Here is a 20909-nt window from a genome sequence, read left to right on the forward strand (position 1 = left end):
CCGCCGCGCCGCCGGGGCCGAGCTGGCCCCCGGGGTCCTTCCGACCGCTCTCGCGACCGCTTCCTCTCCCGCCCGCCGCCGGAGCTCGGCGATGGTGGCCGCCCGCGCTCCCGCGTCGTAGCCGGGCGCCCCCTAAGTTTGGGAGCTGCCGCCGCGGCGCGGGGAGGACTCTGCAGAAGAGGAAGAAAGTTTTGCGGGTGCGCCGAGCGGGCCCTGGGCGCACCTCCCGTTTCTCCTTCCCGCTTCCCCGCGCCCGGAGTCCGTCGGCGGGGAGTGGGAGGAGGCAGCATGGCCCGCGAGCCGGAGGAAGAGGACACAGCGGGGGCGACCGCCCTAATCCGCCACTGCCGGGGCTCACCCGGCAGAGCGAGGGCTGAGGCGCGGCGGCCGCCCTTCTGGCTGCTCTGCCTGGTCGTGTGCTGGCTCCCGGGAGCCGTGGCCGACGCCGACTTCTCCATCCTGGACGAGGCGCAAGTGCTGGCGAGCCAGATGCGAAGGCTGGCGGCCGAAGAGCTGGGGGTCGTCACCATGCAGGTAAGTGCCCCCTTCACGTCCTCAGGCTTGCCAGGCATCTTGCCTTTCTCCGCTACTCAGACCTCCGTCCTATTCCCCGCCACAGGTCCTCTAGACCGTGCATCTACCCTTCTTGCATACATAGAGCCCTCGTCCTGCCGGACCCCTTCTGTCCTTCGCATAGATCCCTCCTGACTACACACCAACTCCTGTTCCATGATCGCACACACCCCTCCCTTTCTCCTCGACAGAATCTCCTGCCCTTTGCACCAAACCCACTTTCCCCCGCACAGCCCCCCTCTTCCGAGCACCAGCTTTTTTTTCTCGGTGAGGATTCTTCGGTGTCCTGGCACCTCTTTCCTTAATTTGCACACTTCTCCCCCGCAGATTTGTTTTCACCCCGCCACCCTTGCAAACTTCTCTTTCCTCTATGTGCACCCATCCTTGGGCAGCCAGCCCCGTCGGGCTCGGCGGATTCCCCGAGGTCCTCACCCCATCCCTGGACCACCTCGAGTTTCCCGGAGCAAGGCGCTGAGGCTTAGCGAGGGGGCTGGAGGGAGGCATTTGCCCCGAGGCGCAAGTCCAAGGGGTCGCGGACGAGGCCAGCGGGCGAACACCCTCCCACGATCGACGAGGGCCGCAGGGTTCGGGGGCAGACTTAGAGATCGCCCCTAGGCGCTCGTTACCCTCGCTACGCCTCAGCCGAGGCGCACCGATGGGCGCGGGGAGCAAAGACACCACCTCATGCCCAGCGGTCCCGGGAGTGGGATCTGCGCTCTTTCCCCCCGCCCCCTGGTGAGTTGGGGGAGGGGCTGGCCTCGTAGATTCCTGGTAGATTCCCGATTCTTGACCTGTGTGTTAGACTTTTTTTGTTGCATTCTGCTGTAGCTGCTGTGGGTTGCGCGCTTTTCGCCGTATAATTTTTGCTTTGTGTGTGCTTTTTGCGGGAGAGAGGAAAAAGGAAGAAAAGTGAATAAGGTTCCCATTTCTCCAGATTGTTTATCCTGCCTGTCCTCCCCAGGAGAGGAAGAGAGGCTTAGAGAAGAATTGCCGGTGGCTAATAAGGAATCCTGAAGAGGTACTAGTAGCCAGCATTAGTAAAAATGACTAAACAGCAACCACCTGGAGATTCCATCCCGCCGTTATTTTAATCTGCTTGGCCGGAAAGGCCCACTCGATTAGGAGAGACTGAGATGGCATATGGAGTCTGATACCTTTTCTTAAATAAAATAACATCATTCTCTTATGCATTCTGACAACAATAATAATGATGAAGAATACCGTCTTCGAAACCGAAGTTTCCAGGGATGTGTCTTGGAGTAAGTTTCTGATTTCGGTTCTTATTGTGACCACCCCTACACCTCCCACCGGGAGAGATGTTTTGAGTCACTTTGGGATTCATGTTACCAACATCTTTTAACAACCCCTCTCCCCGCTCGCCCCCATGAAGGCTCCTCCCAAGATGTTAGGATTTTCCTTAAACTAATTCCACAGGGTATTTTCGCTATAGTGAAAAACGATTGGGATTTTTTTTCAAAGGGTGAGGTGAGGTTGAGGAGTGGATGGTATGCTTCAAAGGTGATTTTACATTTTTTTTTTTTTTTTTTTTTTGCACATTCTCGGCCCTGAAGTACAATAGAATCGGATTTTCTTCATTTGCATAATAATAGTTAAGCCCTTAAGTAAGATAGGTCATTTAACTATCCCTTTCTGTGCAAATCTTTCAGGTTCACATTTAGCTATAATTTTTTCCATATGCATTTTTCTGATTTCTGATTATTGTTGACAGTTCTTAGGAGCAATGTGACTTTAGAGGAATGGAACTAAAATGTTAGGAAAAGATTAGGATTTCTTTTTCAGTGGTCAGTGTTTCAATTCATAGCACAAATAGAATTGTATTTTTGCATAGTAATATCTCTTCTAATAAAGGAACTTAATATGCTGCAGTTTTGGACTCTGCTTGTAGGGTTAGTAGGCATTTGTCCCTGTCCACCCCATTGGTAGGGGTGGACAAGGGATCTTAGGGGTTTTTTTTCCCTCTTCCCCATGTAAGCTAAGGACTTGCTTTTTCTAAGATGCTAGCAGCAGTTTTACTGTTTCTCACCTGATCTATGACAAAAGGTGAAATCGGATCCCAACACATTGTCATTCAGGTAGGGATCCAAAGCAAATGTAGATTTAAAAGGCTTCCCTGTTGAAAAAGAGACACTTTAGAAAAAAAGGTCTGATCGGTGGGGGGTTTGTGCCCAAATGGCCCTTTATCTCTTTCCAACTGGCCTCTTTCTAACACCTTTGCAGTCTCATTGTGGAAACTGGCCTCCTGCAGACAGGGTTTTGTCTGGCAAAATGTGAAGTGGCTTCTCTCCTTCTTTGAAAGGAAAAGCACATACTGTATTTAAATTCCTCTTCTTGAGCTGTACATTGATCTGCCACTTGCCTCCATCTGGGGAAATTGGGGAGAAGAGTCTCTTTTTAATTTGGTTAGACTGCCAGCTGTTTGGAGGGAAGACTTGTAAAAATAAAATCTAATTCAGGTTAGATTTTTGGCCCTTAGAACAAAGATTGTGAGCCTCACGTTTTCTTCTGTAAACCTTTGGGATTTGTTCAATGGATCTGAAATTATGGGGATTTAGTGTGCCACCGTGGTTAAAGCCCTTGGCTGCTAACGGAAAGGTTGGCGGTTTGAACCCACCAGCCGCTCCTGGGGAGAAACATGTGGTAGTCTACTTCAGTAAAGATATATAGCCTTGGAAACCCTATGGGGCAGTTCTACTCTGTCCTATAGGGTCGCTCTGAGTTGAAATTTACTCGGACTCGACGACAGTGGGTTTGGTTTGGTTTTTGGTTTTAGTGACCTAAAATGCAGATTATGTAGTCCTCCCTTGAAGAATGTTGGATTTAATGGATGTGGTCTTCATCTGTTGTTCAGAGGTGGCCTCCTATGGACATAAAGGTGAGCCAAGTCGGACTTCCATGCAAATATGGGGGTGGGGAGGGGAGGTTTCACTTAAGGGATTGACTCCTTTCATTTGACCTTGGCATTTTGAGCATAGGGTGAACCTTTCAGGACGGCATCTCACTTTATGAGAAACTTTCTGTCACTCAGTTTATGTGTAAAAAGTCCATTTCCAGACTTTTAAATGGCTTCTGCTGTGACATTCTCCAAGGACAATTTTATTTTTGAGAAATTGCAAAGTATTCCTCAAACTAGGCCTCTTGTTCTGCAGCATTGTGAATGGCAGCACGTAACATTCACAGGAGGTTGCAAGGGATAATTTTACAAAAACAAAAACCAGGCCTTCTTTCAGTGCTGTAGTTTCCCATGACATAGTTTTGCTTGCTGATAGAGAAGACCAGTTTGAAAAGCAGTTTATCGTAAAGGTTTTCTTAGAAAGGCTTTCTAATGGAGACTGCCTACTCATGTTTTTTTGTAGTTCCTTTTTAGTAATGGACAAAAAAAAAAAAGCAAAACCTTTATGATTTGCGCCAACCCATTTTGCCAGTGCCCTGGGAAAGCTGCCACTGAATACTGCCCCCCTTTCAGCAGACATCATACATCATGAGTAAAAGTCAAAAACCTAATCATTGTCTCCTCAGGGGTCTGGCGGAGTGGAGCTATCAGCGTGAAGGTCTGGGGAGCAGCAGTGTGTGGCTGGGTCTAGGGACACTTATTTCTGCTTATGCGTTTATGCAACAAGTTTTTATCAAACAGCATCGTAGAGTGGAAGGAACCCCATGTTGGGTATTCGGAGACCTGGATTGCAGCTCAGCCCCTTTGCAAGTTGGGTGATCTTTATTTGTAAAATTGGGGTTGATGATTCTTCCTAGAGATTTGCTCTGTGGACTTCATGGGAACAATGCATGTGAAGGCACCTGTTAAGCTGGGGCTGAGAAATGATGATGGGATGCGATTGTACTTTAATCAATAAATAATTACTGGTTACTTACTGTGCACAGAGCACCATACTAGATGTCCCGGGGGCTCATAAAGAGCTGTTCCAGCACCGGCTCTTAAGAGCTTACAGTCCGGCGGAGGAGGTTAAGATTGTACAGGTAAAACAGTTAAGTAACAATGCCTGCTTGTTAGAAGGTATAACTGGCTCCGGGAGCCATTTCACCAGGCACTTATAAGGCCCATTTAACATTATATGACAATACAGACTTCCTAACAGCAAGGGCCTGGCACATGGCCAGTGTGCCCACCTGGATGTTCTCTCTAACACAGCTTGTTGGGCTGGGCATACTCACTGTGAACTTGGCAGACACACCAGCAGGTTGGTCAGACAGCTGCTAGATGGGGCCTGAGGGGTGGGGTGGGGGGGTTCCTTCCAATAGGAGCAGAAGAAATACCAGAAGCACAAACTGTGGCTTCAACTCAAGTTGAAAGAGCAGCAGCTAGGAGAGGCGTGACTTCAGGAACTGAAGGGCTCAGCTAGGGCAGTGGTATTGGCTGAAAGTATGGAACAGTGTTTTAAATAGTTTGACTGTGGTGGGAACTGAAAGGGCCTGCCTTCTTGTATGCAACAGAACATCAACATGTAAGTTCATTCATTTTTGCACACATCCAACAAACTTTTGGGGGGCTTCTACCCTATGAGGGGACTTCGGTTAGACTAGGCTAGGGATGCAGGATGAATAAGGTCAGATCTGTGCCCAAAATGTCTCAACTAACGATGGAGGTAAGACACAAAGAGGCATTATGACGTAGGGGTTAGCCAGAGGCACAGAGGCCTTACAATGCAGTGGATTCGTGCAGTGGCAGAGGTTGTGGGTGAGTTGTGCTGTGAGTTGATTCCGACTCATGGCAACCCCACGTGTTATACAGTAGAACTGCTCCATAGGGTTTTCTTGGCTGTAGTTTTCATGGAAGCAGACTGCCAGGCCTTTACTCCTGCAGAGGCTCTGGGTGGGTTTGAACTGCCGACCTTTCGTTTACCAGCAGAGTGCCACCCAGGAACCGAACAGTAGACCTAGGAACAGATTATTATGGAAGCACAGAAGAGGGCTGCCCAAGCCCCACTGGTGAGGTCGAGGAAGTCGGCTGCTTCTCCCTTGACCTGTTCAGTGAAACCTTCACACACAAAGAAACCAGTCTTGATAGCAGCAGCATGGCCTTAAACATGAAGGGTAACAAAATCAGTAGTTCATCAGACATTTCTAATTCTCTTTGGTGACCCCAGACAACATAGCTTGTGCATCTTAAACTCTTTAGTAGGAGGGTGGCTGTGACTCCTATGCAGCCCTTGATATATGGTTCCCATGTCTTGTTTAGTTTCTTCAAGCATCATCAGCTAGAACTGTGGTTATTGGACATAAATGCCTTGGTGGCTCTATTATAACTGCATGCTGATTTGCAGTCATGTTTAGGGAAGGTTTGTATTTTCCACTACATCATGAGCATCTTACCAGGCATGGCACACTTCAGCGTGATTTGAATACGTTCTTATGCAATAAAGAATGTTTTAGGGAAAAAAAATCACCTGCATTTGCAAATAATGTGATTTATATTAGGTGGCGTGGGTATAATGTAAACATCAGCAGAAAATTGCTGCGTTGCTCTCCTCTGAAATTTAATGTTTACGGGCAGAAGACAATGGACGATTGATGGATGTCTTGGTTGAACTTGGTAAGGAAGAGCCTAAGAAAAACTATGTTGAATGACTTCTGATTAACTATCCTGTTGCACTTAGTACCTCTTCAGCTTCCTCCCCACTAAGACCTGTCTTTGCTGGCATCGTCCCTGGTGTTTATTATGTTTTTCATGCCAATTCTACTTGAGCCTGGAGGAGTTGGGGAAAGGAGATGGTTTCACACTTTATAACTTGGTGCTATTTCTGGTTGCTGCTTGGGGAGTTCCTTCCTTTGAGCTTAAGTGGATGAGCAGAGAGGAACCTTGCAAAACTCTGGAATTTTGGTATTCCCTTTCATCGTGGAGTGGGATCTATTTTAGATCTGCTTGGACCTGGTATAAGAGTTCATTGAAATTCAAATATGAAGGGACAGCAATTATGACAAGCCAGTTATTAACTGTGTAACTTCTGGCACGTTACTAAATATCTGAACTTCAGTGTCTTCATGCTTCATGTGATTAATAGGGAGAAATAAATTTAAAAGATGACAAAGTATCTAGCACAGGCCCTAACAAAGGAGCAGTCAATAAACATAAATATATATATATGGCAGCAGTCTGTTTGGTGCCAGACTACAGGCAACAACCATAGCTCCTGATCCTAAATGAAACCAAAATCCAGCCTTCAGAACCAACAGATTTCAGTGTGGCGGTTGGTTTAAATCCTCTGTCCCATGGGTTTCAATCCTCAGTCCCCAGGGGATATGTGAGACCATCTTTTGGCATGTATGAAGAAAATATTAGACCTGCTATTCAAATTTGGAGCCCTGGTTGCACAGTGGTTAAGAGCTTGGGCTGCTAACCAAAAGATCGACAGTTCAAATCCCCCAGCTGTCCTTGGAAACCCTATGAGGCAGTTCTGCTCTGTCCTATAGGGTTGCTGTGAGTTGGAATTAACTCGATGACAATGGGTTTGGTTTGGGTTTATTCAAATTTATTTATTTCTAAACTTTTTATTATAAAGATTTAAAAGAATGCATCAAAGTAAAGAGGATAGTGTAAGAACTCCCATGCACCTCTCACCCAGTTAAACAGTTATCAGCTCAGGCTTGTTTCACCTCTACCTCCACCTGCTCTTCCCCTCACCCCAGATTATCTTGAAGCAAATTCCAGGCATTGCATAATTTCACCTGCAATATGTTTATTTTTTAGTGCATCTTTCTTTTTGATTTTCTATATTTTCATGTTTTACAATGTACAGAATATATTGGTACCAGCTGCCACTGAGTCTACACTGACTCGTGGCAGACTCCTGTGTGTCAGAGTAGAACTCTGCTCCATTGGGTTTTCAATGGCTGATTTTTCGGAAGTAGATCACCAGGCCTTTCTTCTGAGGCACCTCTGGGTGGACTCGAACCTCCAACCTTTCAGATAGCTGTCAAGTGCATTAACCATTTGCACCACCCAAGGACTCCAATATATTTATACACTAGTATATATAATCTGTAGTTTACAAATAAATATAAATATTTTGGAGAGAAATATTTAAATTTTTTTTAAGATGACATGTCTGAACAAAACCATTACTGTGTCACCCAAACCAAAAACCCAAACCCAATACTATCAAGTCGATTCCGACTCATAGCAACCCTATAGGACAGAGTAGAACCTCCAAGGAGTGGCTGGTGGATTCAAACTGCCGACCTTTTGGTTAGAAGCCATAGCTCTTAACCACTGCACCACTGGTGCTCCACTGTGTCACCCTAGTCCTTTATAAATAGCTGCTCCTCAGACTTCCAGATGCAATGCTTAAGCTACTTCCTTTGGGAAGCTCCTCTGGGACCCCCTTTTTCACCCCTTAATATACCATCCAGTCCTCGTTTTCACGCCTGGCCTTTCCATTGTTTTCTTAGTGGCTGGCACAGTCTGTGCATATGTATTTGACCAAGGCAGAGCGGACCACACAGTAAAGACAACTTCTTTTGCTTGCTTCTGTTCTGTCTGCCTCCTGGAGGAAGCAGGAGTGAGAAGGAACAAGGCAAGATGGTAGCCCTCAAGGGGAGAGAGGGGAGAATTGAAGAAGAAGAGCTGGACTATAGACACATCAGTCTGTCAGCAAATATTCACTGGGTGCCTAACGCTGGGAGTCCCTGGGTGGCACAAGCACTTGGTGGCTAACTTGAAAGATTGGTGGCTGGAGTCCACCCAGAGGCTCCTCAGAAGAAAGTCCTGGTCACCTGCTTCCAAAACATCAGCAATTGAAAACCCTATGGAGCAGCGTTCTACTCTGACACACGTGGGGTCACCATGAGTCAGAATCGACTTTGTGGCAACTGGTTTGGTCTTTGGTTTTGGCCTCATGCTGTGTTAGAGGTTGGGAGAGTGCAGGAGAACTATAGGACATTCAGCCTTCCCTCCGAAAGCTCATGTCTTGTCAAGGAGGCTAAACCCACCTGTATGATTCATGACAGTATAGAAATAAATGCCAAAATACTGGATATAGGTTATACCTGGGGTTGCTAAATCTAGTGTCTGCATGTAGGGGTAGGTCCTTGTGTGGCGCCAACAGTTTGTGCTTGACTGCTAACCTAAAGGTTGGTGGTTTGAACCCATCCAGCAGTACTTTAGGAGAAAAGACCTGGTGATCTGCTTCTGGTACGGGTACAGCCAAGAAAACCCTTTGGAGCAGTTCTACTGTATAATACATGGGGTCGCCATGAGTTGAAATCAACTCGATGGCAACAAACAACAGTAACATGTAAGGGTCAGCTAGGTAAAATGGTTAAGCGGGCCAGGTGTAGGGCAATAGGGAGTGGTGTCGACTGTTGCAAACTAGAGGGCACGAGCCCTGGCTGAGGGGGGAAGGTGCCACTCAGCTCATACAGTTGTTGCCAAGTGGCATTGTGAGTCCAGTCTTTCACAGCACTCTGTTTTCAAGGAGAAGCTGGAAATCTGGCTTTTATATGAAATCTCTTGATTTCTTAAAATGTTGGAAACTAATTCAGATTTTTTTAAAAAAAAAGCATTGTGTGGGCCAAACAAAACGTGTCTGCAGGCCGGTTTGGGCCAGAGGCCACCAGTTTGCAGTGTCTGGATTAGAATTATTCAGTGGGCCTCCTGGAGATAAAACCAGTACTTGTGAGTAGAGGTTATAGAGGAGCAAATTTCTGCTTAATATAAAGAAAAACTCTGATAGAAGAGTTTTAACATGGATCATTTTGAAAGATGAGCTCCCTGTCATCATAATTACTTTGACAAATATTTATTGAATATTATTTTGTGCCAGGCACCATGTTAGGCTGACTTATCCATCATTTAATTTCAGATATAATGAATGTTGTAAGAGAGTAGGTACTAAATTCTTGGAGAAAGTATGTCAGGGATGTTAACCTATTTGGGTGTGGGGAGGGACTCTCTGGAAGGCCTCCCTAAGGAAATGGAATGAATAGGAGTAGGTGAATCAAAGAGTAGAGTTCCCAGAAGGCTCCTTGGTGAGGGAAAAGTGTAGCACCTTTGAGGAATAGAAAGATGGCATGAAGGTTTGGTGTTTAGAGAGCTAGAGGGGAAAAAAAGGGCAAAAGAAAGGCTGGAGAAGTAGGTGGAGGTCAGGTGGCATCCTTCATGTTAGTGAAGACTTGTTATATGGCAGGTAATAGAACACTCAGTGCACACTGGCTTGAATAATGGATCTTACTGGTGGCACAGTGGTTAAAGCTCAGCTGCTGACCAAAAGGTCAGCAGTCCAAATCTACCAGCCACTCCTTGGAAACCCTATAGGGCAGTTATACTCTGTCCTATAGGATCACTATGAATTGGAATTAACTGGATGGCAATGGTTTGTTTTTTTGTTTTTTTTTTTCGGTTTACTGCCTTACACAATTGAACTAAAAGCAAAACCTGTTGCCACTGAGTTGATTCTGACTCATGGGGACCCCGTGTGTTACAGAGCAGAACTGAGCTCTGTAGCATTTTTGTAGCTGTGATCTTTACGGGAACAGATCACAAAGCCTGTCTTCTGGGTGGGTTCATGCTGCAAACTTTTTGATTAGTATTTGAGCACAAACCGTTTGCATCACTCAGGAACCTTGAACCAGTCTGGCGTAAATCTTTGGGTAGGACTAGCTTAGGGCTTAATTAAACAATGTGGCCAGCACCATGTTTTTCTCTTTGCTTGCCTTACCTTCTTAGATAGGTTCTCCCCTCTGTTCTAGGACAGCTCACCAGTGTTTGAGTTGGGAACTAGCAGCTTCTTGTGCCTGAGTACTTTGTATTTGGGAGAGGTGTGCTCTTGGGAGAGGAACCAGTAATCTGGAGAGCGTTTTGTCCCTGGAAAACTCAGCTGAAGTGGTTTAGGATCCAGACACCATTAGAAGCCACAAGCTGCCAGGGCCTGCTTCCTTTTCTAGGCTCTGCTTCCCCAAGTCCAGTGCAGGGAGGGCCTGTTTTGTGGTCTCCCTGCTTCTGGACCACTGATAGGCTTGCTGCCTGTTCACTGTGGTCCACCTTGGGGCGTTGTGGAAGTTGAGCCTCAGCAGGCCAGGCCTCGGCTTGCCTTTTCTCCCTGGCTTCTCAGATCTAGAAATCATTGGGTATCAGGAGAGCTGGAAAGGACCAGAGAGAGAGTCAAATTCATCCTCCCCTCCTCCCGTTTACAGATGAGAAAACTGAGACCCCATGGGGAAGTAGCTCTCTGGAGATCACATCAGTAGTAAGCGGTAGATTTAGAACTCAAGTCTTGGTCTCATGACTCTTACTTTTTTACTCTTTTCACAATATTACTCTCTGGGAATCCCATTGTTCAAAGAGAAGGTTGGTTTAAAAGAAATCTTGACTTAATAGTACTCATTCCTTTTTTGGAAAAGAAAGTTTTTTTTTTTTTTTTTTTTCCTTTTTTGCTTAGTTATTTCAGGGCTAGAAACTTAAAACTGATGGTCTAATTTGATAGCTGACTAGGTTTTGTTTTCTTTTTCCTTAAGTTTTTACCTTAAATCCCTAGAAGTCAATGCACCACTGAAGAAATACAAATATTCTGAGACTTACTAGAATGCAGTTAGATACATTTTTTAAAAGAACAAATTTAAATGGTTAATAGCTGTTTATAATTGTGAACCTGTACACCAAAGTAATTTTTTTATTAAAAAAAAATAAAGCATAGAACACAACTTTGACTCTTTGGTATTTGTTTGCTTAAAAGGTGCAGAAGGAAATGCCACCTCAAATTATCAGGCATAGTTCTATTTTGACATTAAATTTCAGGACCGCATTTCTTTGTCTAGTTGTTAAGAGTGTGGTAGGGTTTTTTCGCTTGGTTTTTCATTTGTTTTGTTTTGTGTAAATGGGAATAGTATTATTACTTTGGAATGGTTTGTTTATCTGATCTGATGATGAAACAAAACAAATGTCATTTGAATGCCTCTTTACCTTGCTCTCCGTTCTGAGCTCAAAAGTAGTTTCCCCTACTTTAGATTTACATAATCAAATGATTTCTGAGTTAATTACAGAATGAAAACTTCCAACCCCTAAATACTAGAATGGATCGACTGGAACGTAGCTTCTGGTCCGTATTTCGCCAGGAATAGCGTGCTTCATTATAATTGTGGAGTAGAGTAAAATCCTATCTGTTGCAGGTGATAATGTCTTCGTTCTGTTTCAGCCCTAACAGTCATTTTAAAGATGCAAAGCCCAAACTGCAACACTTTTTTCTTTCTTTATTCCCCTGGGATTTTTTTTGTTTTTTTCAGTTTTGTTTTTGCGTGGAGTATTTTAAAAGATACTTGGAGGCCCTGGTGGAAGGGCAGTGAAAGTCGGCAAGCCAGTGAGAATGAATCTGAATTTTTAATTAGGCTTTGAGTTGTTTCTTCAAAGTGTCGAGACATCATTAGTGATGTAAGTCTTGTTGCATTAGCAGAGAGTGACATTTTACTTCAAACGCAGAGAGTGCAGCTGTCCTGTGCAGATAAAAGTTGCCAAGTGCGGAATAGCAAGGTGGATTGGTAGATAATTAGCTGTCCCACATTACTGCAGTGTGGAAGAAGCCTGCCAGTCATGGGCAGGAAGGGGGAATTATTAGCGGGAGAAAATCCAAGTGTGTCATAAAGCAATTTGGAATCACTTCAGCTGTGGCAAAGCTGATAAGGCGTATGTTAAGGAAACAACACAAACTGAGCTAGTATAGGATGGCCAACTTTTCTTCCTCATTCTTTAGAAAAAAATTTTAATTCAAAAGAGGAATAACCAGAAATTAGTGATCCATAAATACACTGAAGTACAGATTCATCAGTCTGCCCCAAGTCCGTGTATAAAATAATTAACCAGCTTAAAATAGTCTTCATATTTCCATGTCACTTGAAAATAAATTGATGATTCTACATAGGCCTGGCAATTACTTACTGTGTTGTGTATAACCATGAAAAGATATTTGAAGAAGAAATTTCGAAGTCTATCATTTCTCTGATATAAATGTACAGCATTTATAAATGGCTTGAAGATACTTTTATGGCCTTATTAGTGGTTGGCTACACATACATATGTATACATACATTTTTTTTTAATTATTAAAAATTTTCTATGATCATGACATTTACCTCTGAAATTAGAGGTATAGAAAGACCTTTTGGGTTTCTTGTCCATCCTCAGTCATTTGCTAACTCAAATGAGACTTCATGGGACTTAATTTTGTCTACTTGGATTGCTCCCTGTGCCTCTGTGGGATGCTGGGCTCTTTTGTCCTAATTCCATCTGCTTTTATAGATTGCATTTCTCTAAAGCCCATCCCTCTCCCTGCAGCCTAGACAGGAGATGCTGAAGTGGGCTGGGCATGCCTGTGTGTTCTGCTTGGGTACTGTCCTCTGAATGAGAGAGCAGCCCTTGGACCCTGGAGGACAGAGCTGCTTGTTTTGCTGTATACCTATGGGACTATTAAGGGTTTTTGCTACCCTGGCGGTTTGGGAAAAAACCTAGAGAGCTGAGGTTTTTATGGCAGTCTTGGCTATTTGACTCAGTTGACTTCAGGGACCCTCCTGTGAAATGGGGATATTTGTCTCATTGGGAAGGTCCCTGGGTGGTGCAAATGGTTTGCGCTCAGCTGCTACCTGAACCCACCCAGCTGCACCGTGGAGAAAGGCCTGCCAATCTGTTCTGTAAGTTTACAGCCAAGAAAACCCTATGGAGCAGATCTGCTCTGTCACTTGGGGTCCCTATGAGTCAGAATTGACTACACAGCAATGAGATTTTGGTTTGGGTAGTCTTGAGGGAAGGAGCCCTGGTAGCGCAAACAGTTAAGCACTCGGCTGCTAACCAAAAGGTTGGTGGTTCAAACCCACCCAGAGTTTCTGCGGGAGAAAGGCCTGGTGATCTGTTCCTGTAAGGATTACAGCCTAGAAAGCCCTATAGGGCAGTTCTACTCTGTCACATGTGGTCAGTATAAGTCGGAATCAACTTGATGGCACCACCACACCAACAGAATCTTGTGTTAACTACTCATATACTGTATGCTGATTGAGGACCAACTGCATTTGTTATGGGTATTTTAAAGTTGAGAACTCTGGATATATAGTGTAAATTCATGTGACTATAAAGGAGTTCTGAAAATTTTTATTTGCATGCAAGTATGTTCAGATAATAAATGTGAATAAGAGTGGCAAATAGTAACCAAAAACCAAACCAAACTTATTGCCACCGAGTCAATTCCGACTCATAGAGACCCTATAGGACAGAGTAGAACTGCACCATAGGGTTTCCAAGGAGTGGCTGGTGGATTTGTGCTGCTGATATTTGGCTAACAGCTGTAGCTCTTAGCCACTCTGCCACCAGGGCTCCGCAAACAGTAAGGCATTCTACAGAGAGAGTTAATGTTTATTAGCTTGTGAGCATCTACAGAGAAGAGCCCAGATTTATTCATCTGTTTGGTCCTGGTATGCTGGTGTGGTTAGCATGGTCTCTAGCACATGATAAGGACTCAAAAAAAATGTCTGGACCACAAAAACCGTGTTGCAGTCTTTCAACTCTAGATGCTGTTAACTTTGTAATAGTTTACTATTCCAAATTCAGCTTTTATTACTGTGTTTAATGTGTCATTTGCATTACTTGGCAAAACTCTAGATATACTGAGAAATGTCTTGGGTCTTTCAGAGAAGTGAAAGTGTCTTGTATGGTGCCAGGCACATTGGGACTCTGAGTTGGTTGTGATATTTAATTACTTCATGTTAGAGAAAGTTGGGGTATGTATACTGAGGACATTTAGGAATGCAAAAAATAAAAGAAATGTGTATATGTACTTGCAAATTGCATGCTTCGAGTGATTTTATCCAAGAGGTTTGAATTCATTTAACAAATATTTACTGAGCACAGATTGTGCCAGATACCACACTTGGATTTGAATTTTAAGTGATTAAATAAAGAAAGACATGGTCCTTATTTTTATGGAGTTTATTGTCTATTAGAGGAGATAGACATTAAACGAATAAATAAATAAGTATAGATTATAACTTTTGAGTAGTGTTATGAAGGTAACATGGGGCTATTAGCAACAGTACCAGGAAGTAACACAGCAACCAGGGGAATTCTTTAAAAAGGTAAGTCAGATTATATAATTTCTCTACTTAAAAATCTAAGGTTTCCCACATGACTCAGAGTAAAACCCCAGATTAAAGCCCTGTGTGATCTAACCCGTTGCCGGCAAGTCTATCCTGACTCGTAGCAACCCTACAGGACAGAGTAGGACTGCCCCATAGGGTTTCCAAGGAGCAGCTAGTGGATTCGAACTGCTGACCTTTTGGTTAGTAGCCAGGCTCTTAACCACTTTGCCACTAGGGCTCATATGTGATCTGGCCCCTATTTTTGTGACTTTGTTTTTTATCTAACCTCCACCCTCAAAATGAGGCATTAATGGGTCAGTGGTAAAATTTCACCTTCCATGGGGGAGACCCAGGTTCAATTTCTGGCCAATGTACCTCATGCACAGCCACTGTCTGTCAGTGGAGACTTGCATGTTTCTATGATGCTGAACAGGTTTTAGCAGAGATTTCAGACTAAGGCAGTGTCTTAGTCATCTAGTGCTGCTGTAACAGAAATACCACAAGTGGATGGCTTTAACAAAGAGAAGTTTATTCTCTCACAGTCCAGTAGTCTACAAGGCCAAATTCAGGGCATCAGCTCCAGGGGAAGGCTTTCTCTGTTGGCTCTGGAGGAAGGTCCGTGTCATCAATCTTTCCTTGGTCTGGGAGCTTCTCTGTGCAGGAACCTCAGGTCCAAAGGATGCGCTCTGCTCCCGGCACTGCTTTCTTGGTGGTATGAGGTTCCCATGTATCTCTCCTCACTTCTCTCTTTTATATCTCAAAAGAGATTGACTTAAGACACTGTCCAATCTTGTAGACCTCATCAGTATAACTGCCACTAATCCATCTTATTAGATCATAGTGATTGAATTTACAACACATAAGGAAATCACATGAGATTGCAAAATGGTACACGATTATACAATACTGGGAATTATGACCCAGCCAAGGTAACAGATATTTTTTGGGGATGCAATTTAACCCATGACAAGCAGACTAGGAAGAAAGGCCTGGCAATCTACTTCTGAAAATCAGTCAGTGAAAACCCAATGGATCACAACAATCCAATCTATAACTGATCATGGGGATGGTGCAGGACTGGGGGCAGTGTTTTGTTCCATTGTGCATGGGGTTGCCATGAGTCAGAGGCCAACTTGACGGCAGCTAACACCAACCACCACCACCCCCGTACACTGTTCCTAGCATACGCTGAGCACACTCCTCAGAGCCTGTGAACTTGCTGTTCCCTTTGCCCGGGAACAACAAGAAGCCTTCCTGCCCACCCTATTTAAAACAGCATCCTCCCTGCCTCTCTTCACTCTGTCTCCTTGCCCTGTTTAATTTTATTTGTTTGCCCCACCTCACTTCCTCCCGCCAATAAACTTTGTATTGTTCACTGCCATGAGCCAGTGTGTAGAACTCACTGGGTGGGGGTGACAGCTCTAGATTAGGTGGAATGGGAAGAATCTGAGGAGGTGATGTTTTGTTGAAATCAGGAGGAGGAGGAGCCAATCAGGGGAAGGGTGAGGACAAGCATTCCAGTAGAGGTCTTGAGAGGGCAGGACGCCTGGCATGCTTGAGACACAACAGCTTTACTTCGCACACCAGCAGGAGGATGATGCAAAGTGGGGTGTGGAGAAAATGAGGAATTTGGATTCTTATTTCTAATCACTGCAAGGATAATTGTTTCCCAGTAACTCTCTTCGCTGTGCCTTTTGGTAGGACCACTTAGCAGGATGAAGTTGCACAGCGAAAGATCTTTGATCTATAGATGTCTGGAAGTTGGGAAATCCTTAGGCAGTTTGCTTCTCTCTCCCAATTAACAACACACGCTAGTTAACCAGTTGCCATCAAGTTGGTTCCAACTCATGGAGACCACATGTGTGTCAGAGCAGATCTGTGCACCATAGGGTTTTTAATGACTGATTTTTTGGAAGCAGATCACCAGGGCTTTCTTCTGAGGCTCCTCTGGGTGGACTCAAACCTCCAACCTTTTATAATTTTTAAAAATACTCATGCTTCCCGTGTTATTTCATCTTTGAGAACTTTCAGAGCAAACTCTGAAGTGATAAAGTTATAAAGTCCTGCAATAATGATTCAGATATACTTCCTTCCTCCATTGTATAACCTTTCCTTTGTATAACATTTTCATTTATTTTTTTCTAAATTTACATAAGTAAAGTGTATTCTTTTTTGGTGTACAGTTTCATGAATTCCACAAAAGCACAATCATGTAACCACACCACAATGAAGATACAAAACAGGTCTGTTGCTCCAAAAAATCCTCTGATGCTGCTCCTTGGCAGTAACCCTTCCTGCCACCTGGAACCCTTGTAATCACTGATCTGTTTTCCATCCTTATAGTTTTGCCTTTTCCAGAATGTCATATAAGTGGAATCATTGTGGTATGCGTTTTGAGTTTGGTTTCTTTCACTTAGCATAATGCATTTGCCTTTGAAGTTCATCCATGTGTGTATCAATAGCTCATTCATTTTTATTGTTGATTAATAGTCCATCGTATGGATGTTACACAGTTCATCCATTCACCAGTTGAAGAACATTTGATTTTTTTTGGCAGTGTCTTAGTTTACTCGTGCCGTCATAGCAAAAATACCACAGGTAGATGAGTTTAAAGAACAGAAATTTATTTTCTCACATTCTAGAGGCTAGAAGTTTGAATTCAGTGTGTGGATAGGGTTATGCTCTCTAACTTGAAATCCAAATCAGGGCATCAGCTCTAGAGGAAACTGCTTTTGTCTCTTTTAGTTTCTGGCAGCCCCAGCGTTCCTTGGCATTCCTTGGCTTATAGAGGGATCCTCACATGGTCTCTTCCCAATGTGTGTCCTCCCTTTTTATAAAACACCACTTAGAAGGGATTAGGTTTAGGACCCACTCTACTCCTGCATAAGAAAAGAAAACCCCTATTTCAAACAGGGTCATATTCACAGGTACAGGGGTTAGGACTTCAACATATCTTTTTGGGGAACACACTTCAATCCGTAACAGGTAGTTATGAATAAAGCTCCTGTAAACAATTGCATACAGGTTTTTGTGTGAAGAAAAGTTTTGTATCTCTTGGGTAGATACCTAGGAGTAGGATTGCTGGGTCATATGTTAAGTGTAAGTTAATTTTATAAGAAATCGCCAGTCTGTCTTGCCAAGGGGCTATATTGGCATTCTTACCAGCAATGTATGAGATTTCTGGTGTTCCACATCCTTACCAGAACTTGGGTCAACCTTTTAAAGTTAGTCATTGTAAAAGGTATGAAGTGGTATCTCCTTGTGGTTTTAATGTACGTTAAATAATGGATAATGATGTTGAGTATTTTTTCATGTGCCTTTTTGCCATCAGTACATCATTTTTCAGTGTGGTATTTAGTCAAAACCATCGTCCATTTTGAAATTGGATTGTTTTCTTATAGTTGATTTTTTAATAATTTAATGTTTTTGTTTGTAGAGATCATCACCACCATGTAGTCCTATAACATTTCCATGACCCCCCAAATTTCCTAGGTGCCTGTTTATTACTGAGTTTTTGAGAGTTCATTATAGCTAGAAGTACTTTTTATTTTCCTTATGGGTACCAAATTCTACTAGTATAACTTGATTTTTTTTTAAATGACATTGTTCTCTCAGGAAATTCACTTTCATTTCTTAAAGAATAATGACACCCAGAATTAGAAAGAAAAAAATGTAGTCCAGGATATATAAAAATCTTTTCCTGAGAGAATTGTGGATTTGGCAGTTCTTGTTTTCAGCTAAAAACAAGGCATTGTTTAAGATTTTAGTTAATGGTGCCTGTATGGATTTTTCGATTTCGTCAGCCAGTCAATCTGTCAATGACTATTGATTGAGCTCCTGATATGGACCAGCACGGCCGCAGGTGCTGAGCGTACAGTGGGAATGGAGGAAGGTGAGAGGGGAGAAGATCGCTGTGCAGACCACGTGCTAAGGAGTTTGGTTCTGTTGTGGGGGTGTGATGGTTAATATTATGTGTCAGCTTGGCTAGGCTGTTGTTCCCAGTTGTCTTCATGGAGTAGTTACTTGTGATTAAATCATTTAGTCTTGGGTAGAGCTGATTAAGAAGTCCAGGTTGCGCAGTGGTTAAGCACTCGGCTGCTAACCAAAAGGTTGGTGGTTCAAACCCCACCAGCTGCTCTGTGGGAGAAAGATGTGGCAGTCTGCTTACGTAAAGATTTACAGTCTTGGAAACCCTATATGGCAGTTCTACACTGTTCTATAGGGTTACCGTGAGTCAGAATTGACTCTTTGGCAGTGGATAGAGCTGATTACCTCCCATAATATAATCTAATGCAATTACTTTCCATAATGCAATCTAATGTAATCATTCAATCAGTTGAGGTCATACCAATGTAGGGTGCATCCTAAAGCGAATCACTTCTGAGTTATCAGAAGAACAGAATAGACACACACACACACACACAGATACACACACACACACAGAGGAAGACAGACAATATGTGAGGATCATCCACAAGCAAAGGAATGCCAAGAATTGCCGGCAGACACCAGGAACTAGAGGAGAGGCTCGACATGGCCGAGACCCTGATTTGGACTTTTTAGCCTTCAGAACTGTGAGAAAATAAAATTTTTGTTCTTTAAAGTCACCCACTATTTGGGTGACCACAGCTCTAGGTGCCTAAGACAGGGTTTTAAACATGAGAGTGGCTTGGTAGACTTTTGCTTTAGAAGTATCCTTTTGGCTTTTAGGTGTCCTGGATGTGAGTGTGTGGTGGGGGCTGGGAGGCAGGAATGGAGACAAGGAGGCCAGTTAGAGAGTGATGAAGTATTTACTCTTTATGGAAAGTTGTCATGACTATTACTGTTGTGATTTCGGTTAAATATAATGAAATTATATTATGTCAGTGGTGTACATCAGCAAAGGCTCACTGCACTGAGACCATGATCTGAAACAAAGGACAACTGTAATAGAATAAGGATTTCAAGAGAATAAGACTTTTTTTTTCTTTCCACTCTTGTTTTAAATTTCTTTTTTATTGTGCTTTAGGTGGAAGTTTACAGCTCAAGTTAATTTCTCATACAAAATTTTATACACACACTGCTATGTGACCCTAGTTGCACTCCCCATATTGTGATGGCATACTGCTCCTTTCCACCCTGGATTTCCCGTGTCCATTCAACCAGCTCCTATCCCTTTCTGCCGTCTCATCTTGCCTTTGGACAGGAGGTAGCTGCCCATGTGAGAATTAGAGTTTTTAACATAGCAAGTAGTGGTGCTTGACATTGGTAATTGCCTTCATATTTACTGATATTCTCTATTGACAGATTGATCACTAAGGGGAGCCCTCTGCAGTAGAAAGGTCAGGCTCAGAGAATACAGTTGAGATCCTAGTTTACCAGCTAAGGAACTTTTGACAAATCCTTTTTCCCTTCATGGCTTCAGTTTTCTCACTTTATAAATGGAAAAATAACACCTGTCTCAAACCTGGGTTGTTGTAAGGGTGGCAGTATATATATGTCATAGATACATCATCATCATCATCATCCTTGTCATCTCTGTTAAGATTTTTTCAATTGCAAGTAACAACCCATTCCAACTGAAACTGTCTTAAAAGATAGAGGGAGTTTGTTGGCTTAAATAACTGAAAAGTTTAGACATAAGGTGAGCTTCAGGCACAGTTTGATCGGGCCCTGGCTCCATTTCTCCCGTTATTCTCTTAACTCCTCTGTAATAGCTTGTGCTCAGGCTGGCTTTGCCTGCAGCGAAATGAGTGCAGTGATTCCAGGCCTCCCAGGAGCACATCACACTCTTCAGAAGAAGATGGCACCTCCTTCCCCACTCACTGAACAACTCCTCGGGCCTCACCCTGATTGCACCATGCCTTCTTTGAATCACTTACTGTGGTTAGTGGAATGCAAGAGGGCTGGATTACATTAGTTTATGCCAATCAGAATTCACTCCTATAGTTGGGAGTGAGGTTGATTCCACCCACATCTCATGACTGCTGCATAATCCATTGCTTTGGATGGCAGGAGGTAGCACAAACATTCACTGCAATTATCACCGTCACCATTCCAATGCCAGTAAAATATGGGGAATGAATTTGATAATGTTAGCTAAAGTGTCAGCTACGCTGGGCTCCCCTCCTTTTTTTTTTTTATTTTCTCCCGTACAAAAATTTGTATTACGTTGTTATGTGACTCTAATTGCTCTCCCCATACTGTGACAGCACACTCCTCCTTTCCACCCCTGATTCCCCATGTCCATTCAACCAGCTCCTAACCCTCTC

The 20909-nt window shown here is 43.6% G+C and overlaps 1 protein-coding gene across 1 annotated transcript in view; it reads left to right on the forward strand.

The window, feature by feature from the left end:
* The first annotated feature begins 389 nt into the window (after window positions 1-389).
* Window positions 390-20909, forward strand: part of CACHD1 (cache domain containing 1) — a 275041-nt gene continuing 254521 nt past the window's right edge. Inside the window, exon 1 of the mRNA XM_004369017.3 lies at window positions 390-534. Within this exon, the coding sequence (XP_004369074.2) occupies window positions 490-534 (45 nt within the window). The 5' untranslated portion in view covers window positions 390-489. The remainder of the gene's footprint in view (window positions 535-20909) is intronic.

Source organism: Trichechus manatus, unplaced genomic scaffold (assembly GCF_000243295.1).
Source record: "Trichechus manatus latirostris isolate Lorelei unplaced genomic scaffold, TriManLat1.0 scaffold00003, whole genome shotgun sequence".
NCBI lineage: Eukaryota > Metazoa > Chordata > Mammalia > Sirenia > Trichechidae > Trichechus > Trichechus manatus.